Here is a 17,756-nt window from a genome sequence, read left to right on the forward strand (position 1 = left end):
AACTGCTCATTTATGTATGAACATGTCAGGTGTATATCGCATACATATGAACAGTTAAATTGGGTTGATATAATTCCGCATTTATTTTTGCGAAGGTATATTTTTCCACTCATGGGAAATCAACACATTTACATAAACACAATGGTTATATATTATGAAAAATCTTCAGATAAAAATGGCAAATCATTTAAGGAAGAAATTTTCAATGCCATATTAAAATTTTCATTAATTATATCACACAATATTTTTTCATTTTGAAAAGTATATTTAGTTAAATTCATAGATATATCATTTAAAGTATTAGAGTCTCTAATATTTTTTACATAATTTGCCATATTAAAAAATGTATTATTACTACTTCCTTTTGATAAGTCCGAGGTATTATCTTCATCGTTAGCATTATCTATATCTGAGTTTGATTTCTGTTTTTTTTTTTGTGTTTCACAATTTAGGTATTCATGTTCAGGTGTTAAATTATTATTTTTATTTATACTATTTTTATCATCAATGTTAAAATTAGCTCTATCACGTTTTCCATATATATGATTTTCTTTATCCAATGATTTATAAATATTCGATACAAAATTGGATTGTGAATTTAATTCATTTTCCATATTTGCAATTTGATCATTAGTGTAAATACTATTTATCACTTGAGAAAATTTACTACCACTACTACTATTACTTATATTACTAGCATTACTGCCATTTCTTAAATTATCAATTATGCCTGTATGTGTATTATAATCATTATTATATGTGTTACTTTTTAAATCGAGGATATTTTTTGAATTTCCAGATATAGCTTCATTGTTATTTTTTGTATAATTAGGAGTATCTAATATACCCATACTATTTAAATTTTTTAATGAGAAAATATTATTTTTATTATTTTCATTTGTATAAAATGTATTTCTAAATGATTCACTATATTTTGTTGGAACAAATGGTTTAATTTTTTTTACACTTGCTTGGTCTGTTTCTGTTTTTAATAATTTATTTTTTGTTTTAAAATATTCTCTTCTTTGCATAATTTTCTGAACATGTTCAGGTATCATTTCATTTAAATCTGACTCATCATTTGTTGAAATCTCTTTTGATGTTTCATTAATTAATTGTAATTTCTGAATAGGTGTCAATTCATTAGTATTGATATTAAATCCTAGAGCTGCTGATTTTTCAATTCCATTATTTTTCATTTGTGTTTCAAAAAGGGTTTTCCCTAACATCATATTATTTAAACTACTTCCCTTTTCATTATTTCTTATATTTAACTTGTTTTCATATAGTTTGTTATTAACTTTATTTTCTTCACCATTCTTGTTTATATTTTTATTTAATTTATCTACCATCGTTTTCATTTCGGTATTTGATTCTGTTGTATTGTTAGGGTTGTTCATCTTTTCTAACAGCAATTTATTTGCCGCAGATAAAGCTTCATAATTTTTCACGGCATTACTATTTTCACCGATATAATTATTTGTATTGTTTATATTTTCAGGTGCATATTTATTTATATAATTTATATTTTTATCTATACAATTTATGTTTTTATATATTTTATCAAACTTTTCAAATTCTTCTTTATTTTCAAAATTTTCTGAATTTAAATTAATAAAACTATTATTTTTATTTTTTTTAAAAATGCCATTATTCATCGTATTGCTACCCATACTTGAAACTGCATTCTCTTTCATAATTGAATTGGTTTCATACAGATTTGTTTTCATATCGCTTGATAAAGATAATAGGACTTTATTATTTCCCCTATTTTGCAAATTATTATTTTGTGCACTATCATTGTTCAGACTTGATAGTTTGTTTACGTTTATGCCAGGGTTTGTGTTACTCGAAAAAATGTTACTTGCTCCGAAAACATTTTTGTTGCCACCAAATAGGTTACTATTTTTCTGAGGACTGTTATTCTTGTTTTGCTCTCCGCCAAACATGTTAGTATTTTTCTCGCCGCCAAACATGTTAGCATTTTTAAGTAGGTTGTTCGAATTTGTTTGCTGAGCCCCAAATAAGCTACTGTTTTGGTTAAGGAACAAAGGCTTCCCATTATTTGGTGTGCTTGACATGTTTTGATTCGGAAAAGCGGGATTCGTTTGTTTATTTTCAAGGCCTATATTGGTTCTATTACTATCAAGAGGTAATTTATTTGAAAAATTATTGTTGATCATTTTATTTTCATTATTTTTTTGTGGTACCATCTTTACAGCATTAGCATTTTCAGCAAAATTGTTATTACTAGATTCTTTGTTTATAATTTTTTCATTTAAGTTAAGAGAATTTGATTTATCATTATTATTTGGTTCACTAGTCTGACTTGCATTCGGTTCTTTGACATTATTTGTATTTTGAACTGGCTTGCTAGAATTTGAAAATATGGATGGTATTAAATTATTAAAATATGTTGATATTGTTTTTCGAAGATTTTTACCTTCCTTATCATCATTAGCATTGTTAGCATTGCTAGTATTATTTGAAGGAAGATCAGCATTATTATCTGTATTTTTATTTGGATCAGAAATTGGAGTTAGTTTATTATCATTCAAATTTGGTTTTGTAAGATGAGTATTATTTGTTTGCCCAGCAATTGGCTGATTAATAAAATCATTTCCATTTTTTGTAGCACCGATAGTAGGTGTTATTGGAAAATTGTTTGGACTTTGAATGGGGGCATTTGGTGAGTTCATTTTTATATTTTTTACTTGTGATAATGTATTTTTAAATTTCATCATTTTTAGCTGTTCATTATTATTTGGTACACCATTTGAATTGGTGTTAGCAAAATTAAGTTTCGAACCTCCAGAATTATTTAAGTTATTATTAAGTGAAAATATGTTTTTATTTTCTCCCATTTGATTATTAAATATGTTATTTTGCGGATTATTTTGTGCAGTATTTTGTAAGGAGTTTTGTGTGAAGTTATTATTATTTATAGTGGCATTTCCAAATATATTATTCGGTTTGGGGCCCGTATTATTAGCAATAGTCGAAGTGGGAGGAGTAGTAGTGGTACCAAAAATTGTTTGGTTAACATTCGATGATCCAAATATGTTTTTTTCATTCGGAAGAATATTTCCACTACTTTGAGATAAATTTATAGTATTATTAAATTGATTATTAGGAATTGTTTCACTAGTAGTATTATTAAATGTATTATTCCCTGTGCTTCCAAATATATTGCCTTCTTTAGGTGGCGTTTTATTAAACAAACTACTCGTTTTACTAAATATCGATGATGTGCTATTATTATTGTTAGCAAGAGAATTGTTATTACTAGTGGTCGTATTATTAAACATATTATTTTTCATATTTGAATTAAAAATTTTTGCCCCGTCATTATAATTGTTATTATTTTCGCTATTATTTGTGACGTTTGCACCATTTGGCTTTATTATACTACCATATGAATTGCCCACATTTCCAATACTTGGTTTACTATTAAAAATATTATTTGTGTTGGTCATATTCTTATTTTCGGAATTGTCAGCATTATTTGTGGTATTTCTTAAATTGCTAAAAATACCTGACTTGTTCATGCTGTTATTGGGTCCGCTAGTTGAATTATTAAAAATACCTGATTTGTTCATGTTGTTATTGAGTGCACTATTGGAATTATTAAAATTGGCTGACTTGTTCAGGTTAAATTCATTTAATTTGTGTGCACCGCCAAAAATTGAAGCATTATTGTTAGCTGGTTGCTGCATTTGTTGAAAATCCTTCATTTGGGCACCTGAATTCATATCAAATAATCTGCTACTAGAATTGTTAATACTATTATTGGGGTTGTTAAATTTTCCCATATTATTTATGTTTGAATTTTTTTCATTATTATTAGGATTATTTAAAATATTCATTCTTGCATTTTGGCTCTCAAAATTAAGAGGCAAACTTTCACTTAATATATTTCGTTGTTGGGAAATGGAATTATTATTTATATTATTTGGGGTATTATCTTGAAATATATTACTAAAAGTATTTAAATTTAGAGAACTCGAATTTTTTATTTCTTTCGTTCCAAAAGCTAGTTTGGTATTCATATTTCCTGAACTTAACACATTTGGATTTTTTATTAAATTCCCACCAATACGATTATTCATATTATCAGTACTATTCGTATTAGTTGGAATTGGCCCAGTATATGTGTTTTTTTTTTCAGGAGATTCAATATTAAAATTATTTTGATCAAACCCACGATATTCTCCTGTATTACTATTATTGTAACTCGTTCCATTAAATGTTGAAGACATATTATTTGTATTTCCCTTTTCGGGAGTCATATTATCTTGTTTATTATTTAACATGCCAGAAAAAATCGATTGTGGATTTTTTTCCATTTCTAATTTCTTTTTTTCATTTTTTCGTCTCATAACTTCTTCAAAAGTAAGAGGAGTATCAAATACTTCAGTATCATTAGCCACTACCCCATTTTCATTTTTTGGTTTAAAAGACAAATTGGTGGCACTTTTTGATTGCTGAAAAATATTTCTGTTCATATTTGGATTTAATATTTTTTTATTTGTTGAAAATATATCAAATATTTTTTTTCCTGGTTTATTAAATTTCATATCTTCACTTTCAAAAGATCGAACATTTCGAACATCATGAGAAAAATTATCTTCAACTTTTTTTGCACTATCATCAGGTTTTTGTGCTTTTGCTATTTTCATTTTTTCCTTTAACAGCTGAAGCTGTTTCATTTTCGCCTCGTCAAACCCATCCATTTTGCCTGAACATGGAATATGAATAGTAACAGGAAATGGGGAAGGGTACAAGTACGTCTAACCGCACAAATGTGTACGTAAATAATTATGCATATATAAATATTTTTATTTTCTTTATTCTTCTATATGCTCATTTATTTTGTCTATTAGTATCTTCGCTCTTTCATTTCTAAATATTTTCAAAATCACATTTTTATTTACTTAACAAAGGTTTTGCTGATCACTTAACAAATGGTTTGACTATCACTTAACAACTGCTTTAATAATATTATCCTTTCTCGATTTGCTTCCTTTTTTTGCTTGTATACACAAATTTACTGAGACATTATTTTCGGCATTATATGTATGAACATATTTATTTTTTCAAATAAATAAATCGAAAAAAATTGAAAAAAAAATGAAAAAAGCTATATATGTATTAATATATATTACATACATGCAATTAACAATACTAGTTTAAAAGAAAGTATATCGAAGTATTTTTAAATTTAATTATACAATATATATATTCATGAGATGGTTATGTATATAGTATACATTCTACATGTATGTACATATATATATATACGGTATGCATAAATGCAAATACTTATTAACTAAAATTTTATTCATACATGATTGTATATGCATATCAAGTATATGAATTTTACAATATTGTGAAAATACAAAGGTTCTCACATATTTCATACATATGCATATATAATATTTGCAATCGTTAAAAAGGTAAGGCAAACAGTAAAAAAAATATTCTTAACATTCATCACAAATGTTATAAAAAAAATTATTAATTCACAAAATTAAGAAAAACAATAATATATTTAAAAAAGTAAAAAATGTAAAAAATGTAAAATATATATTCATATGTTATATTTTATATGTGCAGAATATGCGATAAAAATATAATATTTTTAAATAAGCATATAATTTAACAATATAAATAAAATTTAATTTAAAAAAAAAATAGTGCAAGGGGAAACTTTAAAAATGCATAGCACACATTCAAGTTAAAAACTTATAGAGAATAAAATTTATATAATGAATTAATTCGAAACAAAATGGAATAATCATATTATTATTTATGGACACAATATATGCCTAATATAGTTTTGTATGTAATAATGTGAAATGGGAAGTATGAAAAATGTGAAATGGGAAAAAGCTGTACAAGCATTTTGTCCAACTGCTGTACACAATTTAAACTGCCCATAAAATAATAAAATAAAAAATGTAAAATAAAAAATGTAAAAATAAAAAATGTAAAATAAAAAATGTAAAATAAAAAATGTAAAAATAAAAAAGTGCTTTACTTCTTTACCTTTTATGGGAGCAAAGTGATATATGTATAACACGAGAGGACATATAGGGAGTGATTAAAATAAATTTCCAACTCGCTTTAAAGAATATGAATTTTGTTATATAACTACTAGGACACAAAACATAGTGTATGTATTGCATAAGATGAAATGGTAAACAAAACGGGTTGTTGTATAAAAAGTAGGAAATCAAATCAAACATAAAAATAAGAATGGCTTGTTAATGCAATATTTCTAATTTTAATAAAATATAAAAATTGTACAACAATCCATATACCATCATATATATATAACATATAAGTATGTGAAAAGTAATACAGGAGTTTTATTCAATTTATGTATATCCCATCATTACAAAGAATAAATGGATAAACATAAAATTGTATATAACCCTGTTCAATGGTTATAAAAAATATAAATATAATAAAAGTTTTATGAAAAAAAAAAAATATATATTATTATTTCTAGCTAAAAAAATAATAATAAAATATGTACTTATATTCTTCATTTATTATGTATATAATTTATTTATCAAAATATATACAAAGAAAAAATAGTTTATATTGTTCTATAACTTTTTAATATTAATATAATTTATGTTTTAAAAAAAATAACATCAAATTCGTTTGATTAGAATTGTATGTTTTTTTTATTAAGGGAAAAAACGTATGCATATATTATGCGTGTATAACCATTTACGATGTTTCAAAAAAAAAAAAATATTATTTTAAAATATGTACATGTATAATAACAAAATTTAAAGCAACATCTATTCCCCTATTTTTCACAAACTAATTAAACTTTAATAAAATTTAAAATTTTATATTTTTGTTGTAAAATAATATAAGAAATGGTGAATATTATATATTTTCAATTGCTATAAAAAATATGACTCATCAACTGTTTAAAAAAAAAAAAAAAGAATACAATGCAATATAATGCAATACAAGAAATGCTCCTATACAATTTTAACTTCATCCACTAATAATTTATATTCCTTACATTGTTTATAACCCCTTTTCATCACATCATTTAACATAGATAGAGATATATACAACTGTATAGCTGAAGCAATATTAGAGGTATAGAGGTATGGTTATAGGGTCGTATGTGCATATACATTTTTATAAACAATAAATATTTTCATAAAAGTTTATGTCTACAAAGGTTAAACATTTTATGGAATGAAATTGTTTGGGTTGTCCATACGACTAACATGTTTTATCAAAATTTAATAAAATAAATTTTTTATAAAGTTGTAAAATTTGTTCTGATAAAATGGAAAACGAAGAAGGAAAAACAAGCATAGCGATTGACAAAAAAAAAAAAAAAAAAGATAAAAAGATAAAAAATAAAAATAAAAAAAATGCTAAGCCAAGTGATATAGTAAGTTGTATTGCCTTTTTATCGAAGGATCAAAAATGTTCCTCCAAAAGGGAGCAAATATACAGGTACTGCATAAAAATAAATAAAAACAATAAAATTAGATACCCATAAATAATGCCACTTTCATTATGTTTACTTCTTCCTTTTCAGTGACGACGAAAGCAGTGAGGACTCTGATGCGGACGACATTTCATACAAACGAAAGAAACGAAATAAAAAAAAAGATAAGTATATGATAAGTTCTATATTTCAAAATGAAAAAAAAAATAAAAAAATAATATCAGAAGATTTGATTATATCTGATGATAAGAAATATATATATGAAGATGAATTGAATATTGAAAAAACAGATTCGATAATATTAAATGGAAAAATATATAATGATGTTGGAACATTAGAATTACATATTTTTAATTATGATGAATCTATATTTAATATATATGATGATACAATAATAGATAACTATCCTTTATGTATGGATATTGTAAATTCATCATATTATAAAAATATGAATCTAGTTGCTATAGGTACACTAGATAAAAATATAGGGTTATGGGATATACATTCGATGGACTCCCTAGAACCAGTATGTTACTTGGGAAGCCAGGGCAGTGCATATGATGATGCTTATTCGAATGGTAAAAAAAAAAAGAAAAAACGGAAAGTAGAAGTAGAACCAGCGGAACCAGCACAAGAGATGCAAGAAGCAAAAGAAGTGCAAGAAGAATCACAAAACAACGAAACCGAAAATGGTAAAGACGAGGCAGTAGCCTATGAAGATGCTACAATAGGAGATAAACCATCGAGTCATGAAAAAAAAAAAAAAAAAAAAAAATTTAAAAATGAACTTCAAGGACATACAGATAGTGTAACATGTATAAATATTTCAAAAATAATTCCAAATTTATTATGTAGTGGTTCAAAAGATCATACTATAAAATTATGGGATTTAAGTAGTCTTCAAATTTTACATACATTTGATTTTCATGATAAAAAAATAAATAATCTTAATTTCCATGAAAGCGATACGAATTTATTATTATCGACTTCTTCGGATAAAACATTAAAAATATATGATATTAGAAAAAATCAAGTAGGGTTAGACATAGAATTAGATAGTACTCCTGAATCAACAATATGGAGCAAAGCAAATGATTATACAATATATTCAACAGATATTCATGGATATATAAATAAAATAGATATAAGAAATGCTATAACAACACCAAGCAGTTTTAGTAATAAAAATAATATTGTCAAATTTAAAGCATTTGATACATCCTGTATATCATTATTAAATTTGGAGTGCAATACAAATTTGGGTTTGGCTGGATCAGAAGATGGAATCATAAAGGCCTTCGACTTTTCCAAGTTTAGCGAAAACGAGCACCCCCCCCTCATCTACACTCGAAATGTTAAGAAGGTAGGCGCAAAAAAAAAAAAGAAAAAAAAAAAGAAAAAAAAAAAGAAAAAAAACGAATGCAGTAGGAGGCTTATGTGCATACACTGCTCCATTTCGACCATTACTTATTCATGTGTTTTATTTTTTTTTTAGAATTTATTCTTTATGAAGGATAACACTGACTGGCCACACGTCGTGTTTTTTGGATGCGATAATTTATATGATTGGGATTTGAAAGAGTGTGAAGAAATAAGCAAACATTTTAAACTATGATAATATATCATTAGGTTTATAACCATTTGTCATTTTATTTGTTATGCATATTTAAGAGAACTACGATATAATGCATATGTTTATATTATTCTATTTTTAATTAATTCGTTAGTTAATTTTTTTACTGTTGTTTAATGTAGGAGGTAGTACATGCCCCCAATTTTTTTCATTCACTATGGAAGATTATAAAATATACTTTTGTCTTTCATTTTAAATAATTGCATAATTATGTCAAATTGTTCATAGCTATGAACTCTTTTTATGGTTTATCAAATTTACAATTTTTGTATAAAAGAATTTATATATTTATTCATATATGTCTCACTCCTTGTTTTCATAAAAAATGAAAATATTTTTTCAACCTGTTTATATGCATGCATATGTATACTATATTTTGTTTGGTAAAAATATAAGTTTTTTTATTTTTTATAAAAATACAGAAATTATATAGTGTGCTCACTAAAAGGGAAAAAAATAAAAAAGTATAGTGAGAGTTACTTTGAAAAAGAAATAAAAGAATTTTCTTTATAATTTAAAATATATTTTTCATAAGATAAAAAATATTATAATTATTAATCGGCATAATATAGTAGAAAAATATATTATCATGTATATCATGTAAAACGAATTTTTTCATAATTTATAAATCCGGTATTATTATATATATTTGAAATGTAGAAAAAAATATGCCGTTTTTTTTTTTTTATCATGCATTACTAATTATATATAACTAGCAACTAATATTATAATGACGTAAATAGGCTATTATAAATATTATGTAAGACGACATCATTATAATATAATATAATATATAATAATATCGTATGCATATTCAAATATTTTTAAATTCATATTTATTTATATTAACTAACAAAACCGCCAAAGATATAGGGGGAAAATAAAAGCGGCATCGAAAAGTGGGTATAATATATAAATATGCTATATAAGCATATATAAGTAAAATAAAAAAAAATAAAAGGATCGTTAAAAAATATATATAATAATTATGTATATATAATAAAATATGTTATTAAAAAAAAATATCAATTAACAAACATATGTATGACGTTGCGTATTAAAAAATATTGTAATATGTTTATATGCTATTAGGTTAATTTTATATTTTTTTTTTTTTTAAAATAAAAAATATATATGATTAGATATTAAAAAATAAAAAATAACGCTTTATATTAAATTTATATAAATCGTTATATATATAAAAAAATATTTTTTAACATGTTTTTTTCCGCAATATTTCTTATTAACCAGTTAAATAAAAAAAAGGTTTGACCTTTTCCTTTTTTTTGACTTTTATAAATATTATTATTAAAATAAAAATAAAAAAATTAAGAACAAATTAAGAGAAATATTTAAAAAAGAAGAAAACGCAAAAAAAAAAAAAAAAAAAAAAATAAATCCTAAAAAGTAAAATGGGAGCCGCCATGAGTCACCTTCAAAGCATAACTAGTATTGCAGGTAGGAAACAAAAATTTGAAAAAATTAAAAATATAGAAAATATATAATGTTGTAAATAATAGCCAAATGGGCTATACAAGTTTATTTGCAAAAGTTGGGGATCCACAGCTTAGCATAAAAATAAACTTGTAGTTAATCAATTTATATCTTAGTAAATAAAAAGCTTATGTATTAAAGATGCTCGTTTGTTTATTTTCTTCATCCATATACAATCCGTTTTTGTGTTCTTTATTTGATAGGCTTAACTAGCTTAGTAGTATCGATGTTTCCGGGGCTAATTGCAAACAACCCTAGTTTGTTTAGACCATTATTAAATGTTAGCTGGGGATATTTATTTGGATCAACAATATGGTTATGCTTTTTTTCTGAAGTTGGATTAGTAAGAAGAATAGGTGCCCCTAAAAAAAAAGACCTTCCCGAAAATGCTGAACAAGCAAAAGAACAATTAAAAGAATTAAAAAGTACTGAAGGAGATTTTAATAGAAGAAATATTGATTTCAAATATTTTTTTAGTTTATCTACAATATTTTCAAGCATATTATTATTATCTACTGTTAAATTGGCAAACCATAATATGCAATTAAGAATAAGTTCAACTATCGTATCTTTATCATGCATATTAAACAACATGTATTTCCAAAATAAAATTCATTCATTAGCTTTAAAAAAAGAAAGTTTATTTAAAGATATGGTTGATAGACCCAAAGATGCAAGCGTTTTAGTCGATTTAAAAAAAAATAATACCGATTTTCATATACATCATGGATTATCTCTTTTACTTTTATATTCATCATTTTTCGGATTAACTCCATATGTTTTTACATAATATTTTGTGTTCGGGATGTTTATATTTTTCTACACGAGTGTGTAATTGCGTGTATGTCTGAATAGGTATGTGCTCATATATATATATATGCATATACTATGCATGTATATAATATTTATATACATATATGTATGCCCACTTCAAATACTAAGTGGTTGATTGCTATTTTCAATATAAATGAAATACCACCTTAATTAATGAACAATTTTTTTTACTACGTTTATATTATTACATTGTTAGTTTTCTTTTTTTTTTTGCGGGAGGGAAACAACCCTCATGAAAAATATATAAAAATATAAAAAAGAAAAAAAGTAACTTTTAAACTAAAGAAAATTAAATATTTACTATTTATAAAACAATAATTCTCAATACCAATAAATATTGGAACTCTCCTATACCTTTTTCTTTTTTCATTTTTTTTTTAACCTATGTGATATAGAAAGAGAAAAAATAAAACTGAACCCCAAGTTCTATAAAATTCAGATAAAAATAGAATGGTGCAAATTATTTGAAAAAAATCAATCCCAAAACTGATAACTTGTTTTTTTTCGAAAAAAAATATTCAAAATCGCGTAAAAGTATTTTTTTTTGAAAAAAATGCAAACTTTATAATGCTCTTAATATTTTTATCTACGTTTTAGCATCATGAGAGTTTTGCCAATACATGCAAGGAATAAAAATATTTCAAATACTTAGAAATATAGATAACATTTTATATATTTTATTTATTTTACGACAATCCAGCAATTTCCTAATTGATTATTTATTAAAATACTGTTAATTTCGCCGCAAAAAATATACCTATATATATAACGAAAAAATAAACGATTGCAGTATTGTAAAAGGCTTAACTAAAAGTACATAACCCGGATACACTTTTGTAATATATTTTTTGAACTAAATTGAAAACAAAAACGAAAATATACAGACAAAAGCATAATATAACCATTAAAGCCGACATGTAAATTTATCGGAAATATTGAGACTGTTAAAATATTGTAAAAAAAATACCATTTTTTATCCGTAAAAATAAAGACAAAAAATAATCAAATAATAATAATACATTACATTGGCATAACAAAATGATCGAAATAATACTTAATGATAGATTAGGAAAAAAAATTAGAGTAAAATGTAATCCTGATGATACAATCGGAGATTTAAAAAAACTTGTAGCTGCTCAAACAGGTAACATATACATTTTATTGACATTATTTCGTCTTAAGTTTGTGATTATATAAATAACCAAATTTGTGAATAAATGAATAATATTATGTATTGTACATAATTTGCTCATTATTGCATGACCATGCAATGTATTTTTTAATTCACCATTTCCCGTAATATTATGAAAATTAATATCCCTGTGTATTTTACATAATCTATACCCCTTTTTTATTTGAACAGGAACAAGAGCAGATAAAATAAGAATACAAAAATGGTACACTATTTATAAGGACCACATAACATTACAAGATTATGAAATTAAGGACGGAATGAGTTTGGAGTTATATTACAATTAAAGAAAATTATATTGCCGGTCAGGTGAAAAAGGAAAAAAAAAAAAGTTTCGAGCTAATGGAAAAGTGTTTAGCATTTTTTTTTCAACAAATAGATTTTTTTATATATAAAATTGTACCTATGGCACAATAACTGTTTTGGCGATATATCGTCATTATTTTGTTGTTATTATTTTTTGTTGTATATCTTTGTGTTACTATAGTATGAATATTATTGAAATTGCAATTATAGAATATATTATGGAGTACATATAAATAATACAAATTAAAAATACCAGCTTATAAAATGTGTTATAGAATAAGGGGAATTTTCCGTTTCCCTTGTAAAATTATATTTAGCCTTTAAACTTTACATATTAATAATATGCATATAAAATCATAATTGATAAAATAAATGGTTTATAATGCACATTTTTTTTCTTTTTATGAGTACTCAAATTTTCCTTTTTACAAGGTATAATAATTGCTATTATACCCACTTTTATAGTTTTTTCAATGCATAATTATATATTATTTTATAAGCAACGCAATTTTTTTACTTATATTTTTATAAATATAAATATAATATTTTTTTAAATATATATTTGTAGTAAATTTTTTATTTTGATAAACTTATTAAAAACCGTGAATGAATAATATGCCCTTATTAAATTTTGATGTTCTTTATTTTTATTGCGCATATATAATGCAATATTTTTTTTTCAATGATATAATAACGCATGCTAGCCCTTTTGCTATATATTAATTAATTATATGCATAAAAAGAATAATAAAAAATTTTATATTATTATAGATTTGAAGAATTACATATAAAATATTATTGTATGCTATTTTTTATAGTAATTTTATCAGCATATTGTAAATTTAAATACTGTATTATAAATTAATGTATTTTTTTCTGGAACTTTAATAATTTTTAGTACCTAGTTTTTTATTTATCTGTTCTGCTTATTTTGCATTTTCATATTTAGTTTTCTTATTTTTCGTTTTTTTCATAACCCAATCGCCGCTATATTATTTATTAAATAATCCTATTTATGTAGATAATTAAATTGTATATCATAAAGAAGGGATATAATAATATATGTTTTATTATTTTTATATTTTTTATTAATTAATACGTAATTATTGTATAAGTATAAATATGATTGAATAATCTTTAAAATGCGAATTTGGATATAAAGCAATGATATATATATGTACTTTTATATGTGCATATTAAAAATAGTAATTTTTTTTTAAAAATATATTGAATGTATTTGTATAGATCGTAAGATATTATGTGAATCTGTTTTTAATTATTTGTAAGTATGTTATATACATAGTTGTATAGCAATTTATTTGTGCATACGTATATACATGCAAGTATATATATCCATGGCACTATGTTATACATATTTTGTCGATATGTATATATTTATATATGCAGCTGATATATACAACTAAGATATACTATATATAGTATCTTCATAAATTTTAATATCAAATAAAAATAAAGGGAGTACAATTTTAGTTTTATCTATAGTGTAGTTATAGTCTTATTTATAGTTTATTCATAATTTTTGACAAAGAACGATTATATTTATATATATAATAATTTGCATGCCACAGCCTTTAAAATGAATAATACATACTACACAGTGTGCATATATAAAAACATAGATATGTAATAATATACATGTATATATTCATATTTTATATATAGACATTACATTTTTTAAATTTTACAAAAATTTGAATAAAATAAAATAACAGATAATGTACCGATAAGTACATAAAAAAATTGATAATATTAATAAGTATCAATTTTTTTAAAAAAAATATTACATGAATATATATGCTTATCAGTAGAAACACCGTATTTATAATTTGCGAATAAACAAAATGAGCACTGGATTGAGTAGACTGTTAGAAATCGGAATATTCGTTGGAAGTTTTGTTTTAATTTGGTATTTGACAGGAGAAAAATTATTTAAAAGAAAAAGAAGAATCGTAAAAGATAATATTTTACTAATATTACGACATCTATGCTTTGAAATATATAAGGTACTAAATGAGAGTTCAAAAACAACAAAGCAAGTTTATGATATGATAAAAAGTGATCCTAATGCAGCTATAGATGTAAGCAAATTAGAGGAAGCTATACTTAATCAAGGTTATAAAAAAAAAATAGAAGATGTAGAAAAACAAGTATTAAATAAATTTAATGTTAATGCAGATGATTTTTATGACGAATTAAAAAATTATGATAAAGATGCAGATATTCAAAAATCACTTAATTCAATCAAAAAGATGTACAACGAATCATTACTTGGATTCACACCTAAACTACCAAGTATTGATGAAAATATATCGAAAGATGTAATAATTAATTTAACTAATTTAATATATAAAGAAAAAAGAAAAATATATAAAGCCAAAATTGATTCTATGATTAAACAAAGTGACGATCTTGATGTAGATGCAACTTTTTCAGATCCTGGATTTTTTGATAAATTACAAAAATCAACTGAACATGTTGAAGAAAAAATTATAAATGAAAATAGTGATATAATTCCAAACTTATTTACTTTTAAATATCTCGTAAATTATTATTCAAATGATATTACTTTTGTGCAAAAAAAAAAATATTTAGAATCAAAGCATGGTGAAAAAATGATTAAAATCTTAAAAATTAAAAAAAATAAAAAACAAAGAAGAAAAAGTAATAAAGATTCTAGTAGTAGTGTACATACACAAAGCCAAAAATCATCACCTGATCATATCAGCTCAGATAAAAATGAATATACTACTAATTATGAAGATGAGAAAAAAAGCGAATACTCTAAATCTTCAAGTAGTGTTCGTGCTTATGACAATGCTAGTAAAAATAAAACTATGTTTGACACAAGTGTTGAACCCAGTAATTTTGATGATCACAATAGTGTAGAAATTAAACAACCTGAACACGATATTAATGTTGAAGCTAGCGAACAAGAATGGGGACAAAACTTAAATGAAGTAAAACCCGATAATGATCAAAGCGTTTCATTTGATAGTATCCCTGAACAGTACATAAATAATATTGACGATTTCCCTGCAAATAAGGAAATGGATCAAGACCAACAAGATAGTGACATTACCACAAACGACAATGCTTTAGAACCCAAAGTAATCGACTCTGAAGAAAACCCAGAACAAAGCGAGAAACCACATGATAGCGATGTTCATAGCGAAGCCGAACCAGAAGCAGAAGTAGAAGCTGAACCAGAGTTCGAAGTCGAAGCCGAACCAGAAGTAGAAGCAGAACCAGAAGTTGAGCCAGAGGTAGAAGCCGAAGCTGAACCAGAAGTTGAACCAGAAGTAGAAGTAGAAGCTGAGCCAGAAGTTGAACCAGAAGTAGAAGTAGAAGCTGAGCCAGAAGTTGAACCAGAGGTAGAAGTAGAAGTCGAAGCCGAACCAGAAGTACCAGTTGAAACTGAAGAACCAGTAGAAGATGAAGTACCAGCAGAAGATGAAGTACCAGCAGAAGATGAAGTACCAGTAGAAGATGAAGTACCAGTAGAAGATGAAGTACCAGTAGAAGATGAAGTACCAGTAGAAGATGAAGTACCAGTCGAAACTGAAGAACAAGCAGAAGATGCTGTACCAGCCGAAACTGAAGAACCAGTAGAAGTAGAACCAGAAGTAGAACCAGAAGCAGAACCAGAGGTAGAACCAGAAGCAGAACCAGAAGTAGAACCAGAAGCAGAACCAGAGGTAGCAGTAGAAGCTGAGCCTGAAGTACCAGCAGAAACTGAAGAGCCAGTAGAAGCTGAACCTGAAGTACCAGCAGAAACTGAAGAACCCGTAGAAGCCGAACCTGAAGTACCAGCAGAAACTGAAACACCTGTCGAACCAGATGTAGCAGTAGAAGAAGAAACTCCAGTAGAAGCTGAAACTCCAGTAGAAACTGAAACTCCAGTAGAAGCTGAAGCACCAGTAGAAGCTGAAACCCCAGTAGAATCAGAAGCCCCTGTAGAAGCTGAAACCCCAGTAGAATCTGAAACTCCAGCAGAATCAGAAACCCCTGTAGAAGCTGAAGCACCTGTAGAAGCTGAAGCACCTGTAGAAGCTGAAGCGCCTGTAGAAGCTGAAACTCCAGCAGAATCAGAAACCCCTGTAGAAGCTGAAGCACCTGTAGAAGCTGAAACCCCAGTAGAAGCTGAAGCACCTGTAGAAGCTGAAACCCCAGTAGAAGCTGAAGCACCAGTAGAAGCTGAAACCCCAGTAGAAGCTGAAACTCCAGCAGAACCTGAAACCCAGCCAGAAGCTGTAGCACCTGCCGAAGCTGCAAGCGTAGACAATAAAGGCTCTGAAACTAGCGAAAACAATGAGAAACGTACTAACGGTTCTCAAGAAGGAGAAACAGCAACTAACTCAGAAGCAGGAACAGAAACAGGAACAGAAAAAAGTTTTGGAACAAAAGGATCCGACCCCAAAAAAAAAAAAAAAACTTTTGGCTTTTTGAAAAATATCCAAAAGAAAAATAAAGCCGACAAAGCATAAAAAATAAAAGAATAATCTTATATTAATAATGCATATTCTTTATTTTTTTTTTTTAAAGTGATCGTTGTATATGTAATCTCTATGTGTGGTGCATTATATTTTACTTTGTGTATATACGTATATAAAAAGGAATATCGTTGTATACTAGCAGTAAAAATGCACATAAAATAATTAATAGGGTGTGTATATTGTTTTATATTTATCTTTTATTTTTAATAACTTTTTAAAATTACAAACATAAATTTATAATTAAAACTATTTGAAATTTAAATTATTCTGTATTATATAACATAAGTTATT

The 17,756-nt window shown here is 25.4% G+C and overlaps 5 protein-coding genes across 5 annotated transcripts; 4 read left to right on the forward strand and 1 right to left on the reverse strand.

Annotated features, from left to right (window-relative positions):
• Positions 1 to 152: 152 nt before the first annotated feature.
• Positions 153 to 4,733, reverse strand: PCHAS_1454400 (conserved Plasmodium protein, unknown function; the record flags this gene model as incomplete). Its single annotated transcript, XM_016799804.1, has 1 exon — positions 153 to 4,733. One exon carries the CDS (start codon positions 4,731 to 4,733, stop codon positions 153 to 155), a length of 4,581 nt encoding a protein of 1,526 aa, XP_016655047.1.
• A 2,591-nt stretch (positions 4,734 to 7,324) lies between these two features.
• On the forward strand, positions 7,325 to 9,107 carry PCHAS_1454500 (periodic tryptophan protein 1, putative; the record flags this gene model as incomplete). Its single annotated transcript, XM_016799805.1, has 3 exons — positions 7,325 to 7,497; positions 7,583 to 8,855; positions 8,988 to 9,107. 3 exons carry the CDS (start codon positions 7,325 to 7,327, stop codon positions 9,105 to 9,107), a joined length of 1,566 nt encoding a protein of 521 aa, XP_016655048.1.
• Positions 9,108 to 10,537: 1,430 nt separating this feature from the next.
• On the forward strand, positions 10,538 to 11,409 carry PCHAS_1454600 (conserved protein, unknown function; the record flags this gene model as incomplete). Its single annotated transcript, XM_016799806.1, has 2 exons — positions 10,538 to 10,583; positions 10,823 to 11,409. 2 exons carry the CDS (start codon positions 10,538 to 10,540, stop codon positions 11,407 to 11,409), a joined length of 633 nt encoding a protein of 210 aa, XP_016655049.1.
• Positions 11,410 to 12,491: 1,082 nt separating this feature from the next.
• On the forward strand, positions 12,492 to 12,932 carry PCHAS_1454700 (ubiquitin-like modifier HUB1, putative; the record flags this gene model as incomplete). Its single annotated transcript, XM_016799807.1, has 2 exons — positions 12,492 to 12,597; positions 12,817 to 12,932. The coding sequence occupies 2 exons, from the start codon at positions 12,492 to 12,494 to the stop codon at positions 12,930 to 12,932; spliced, it is 222 nt and encodes a 73-aa protein (XP_016655050.1).
• A 1,881-nt stretch (positions 12,933 to 14,813) lies between these two features.
• On the forward strand, positions 14,814 to 17,456 carry PCHAS_1454800 (conserved Plasmodium protein, unknown function; the record flags this gene model as incomplete). Its single annotated transcript, XM_735363.2, has 1 exon — positions 14,814 to 17,456. The coding sequence occupies one exon, from the start codon at positions 14,814 to 14,816 to the stop codon at positions 17,454 to 17,456; it is 2,643 nt and encodes an 880-aa protein (XP_740456.2).
• Between the last annotated feature and the right edge of the window lie 300 nt (positions 17,457 to 17,756).

Source organism: Plasmodium chabaudi (genome assembly GCF_900002335.3).
Source record: "Plasmodium chabaudi chabaudi strain AS genome assembly, chromosome: 14".
Taxonomy (NCBI): Eukaryota; Apicomplexa; class Aconoidasida; order Haemosporida; family Plasmodiidae; genus Plasmodium; species Plasmodium chabaudi.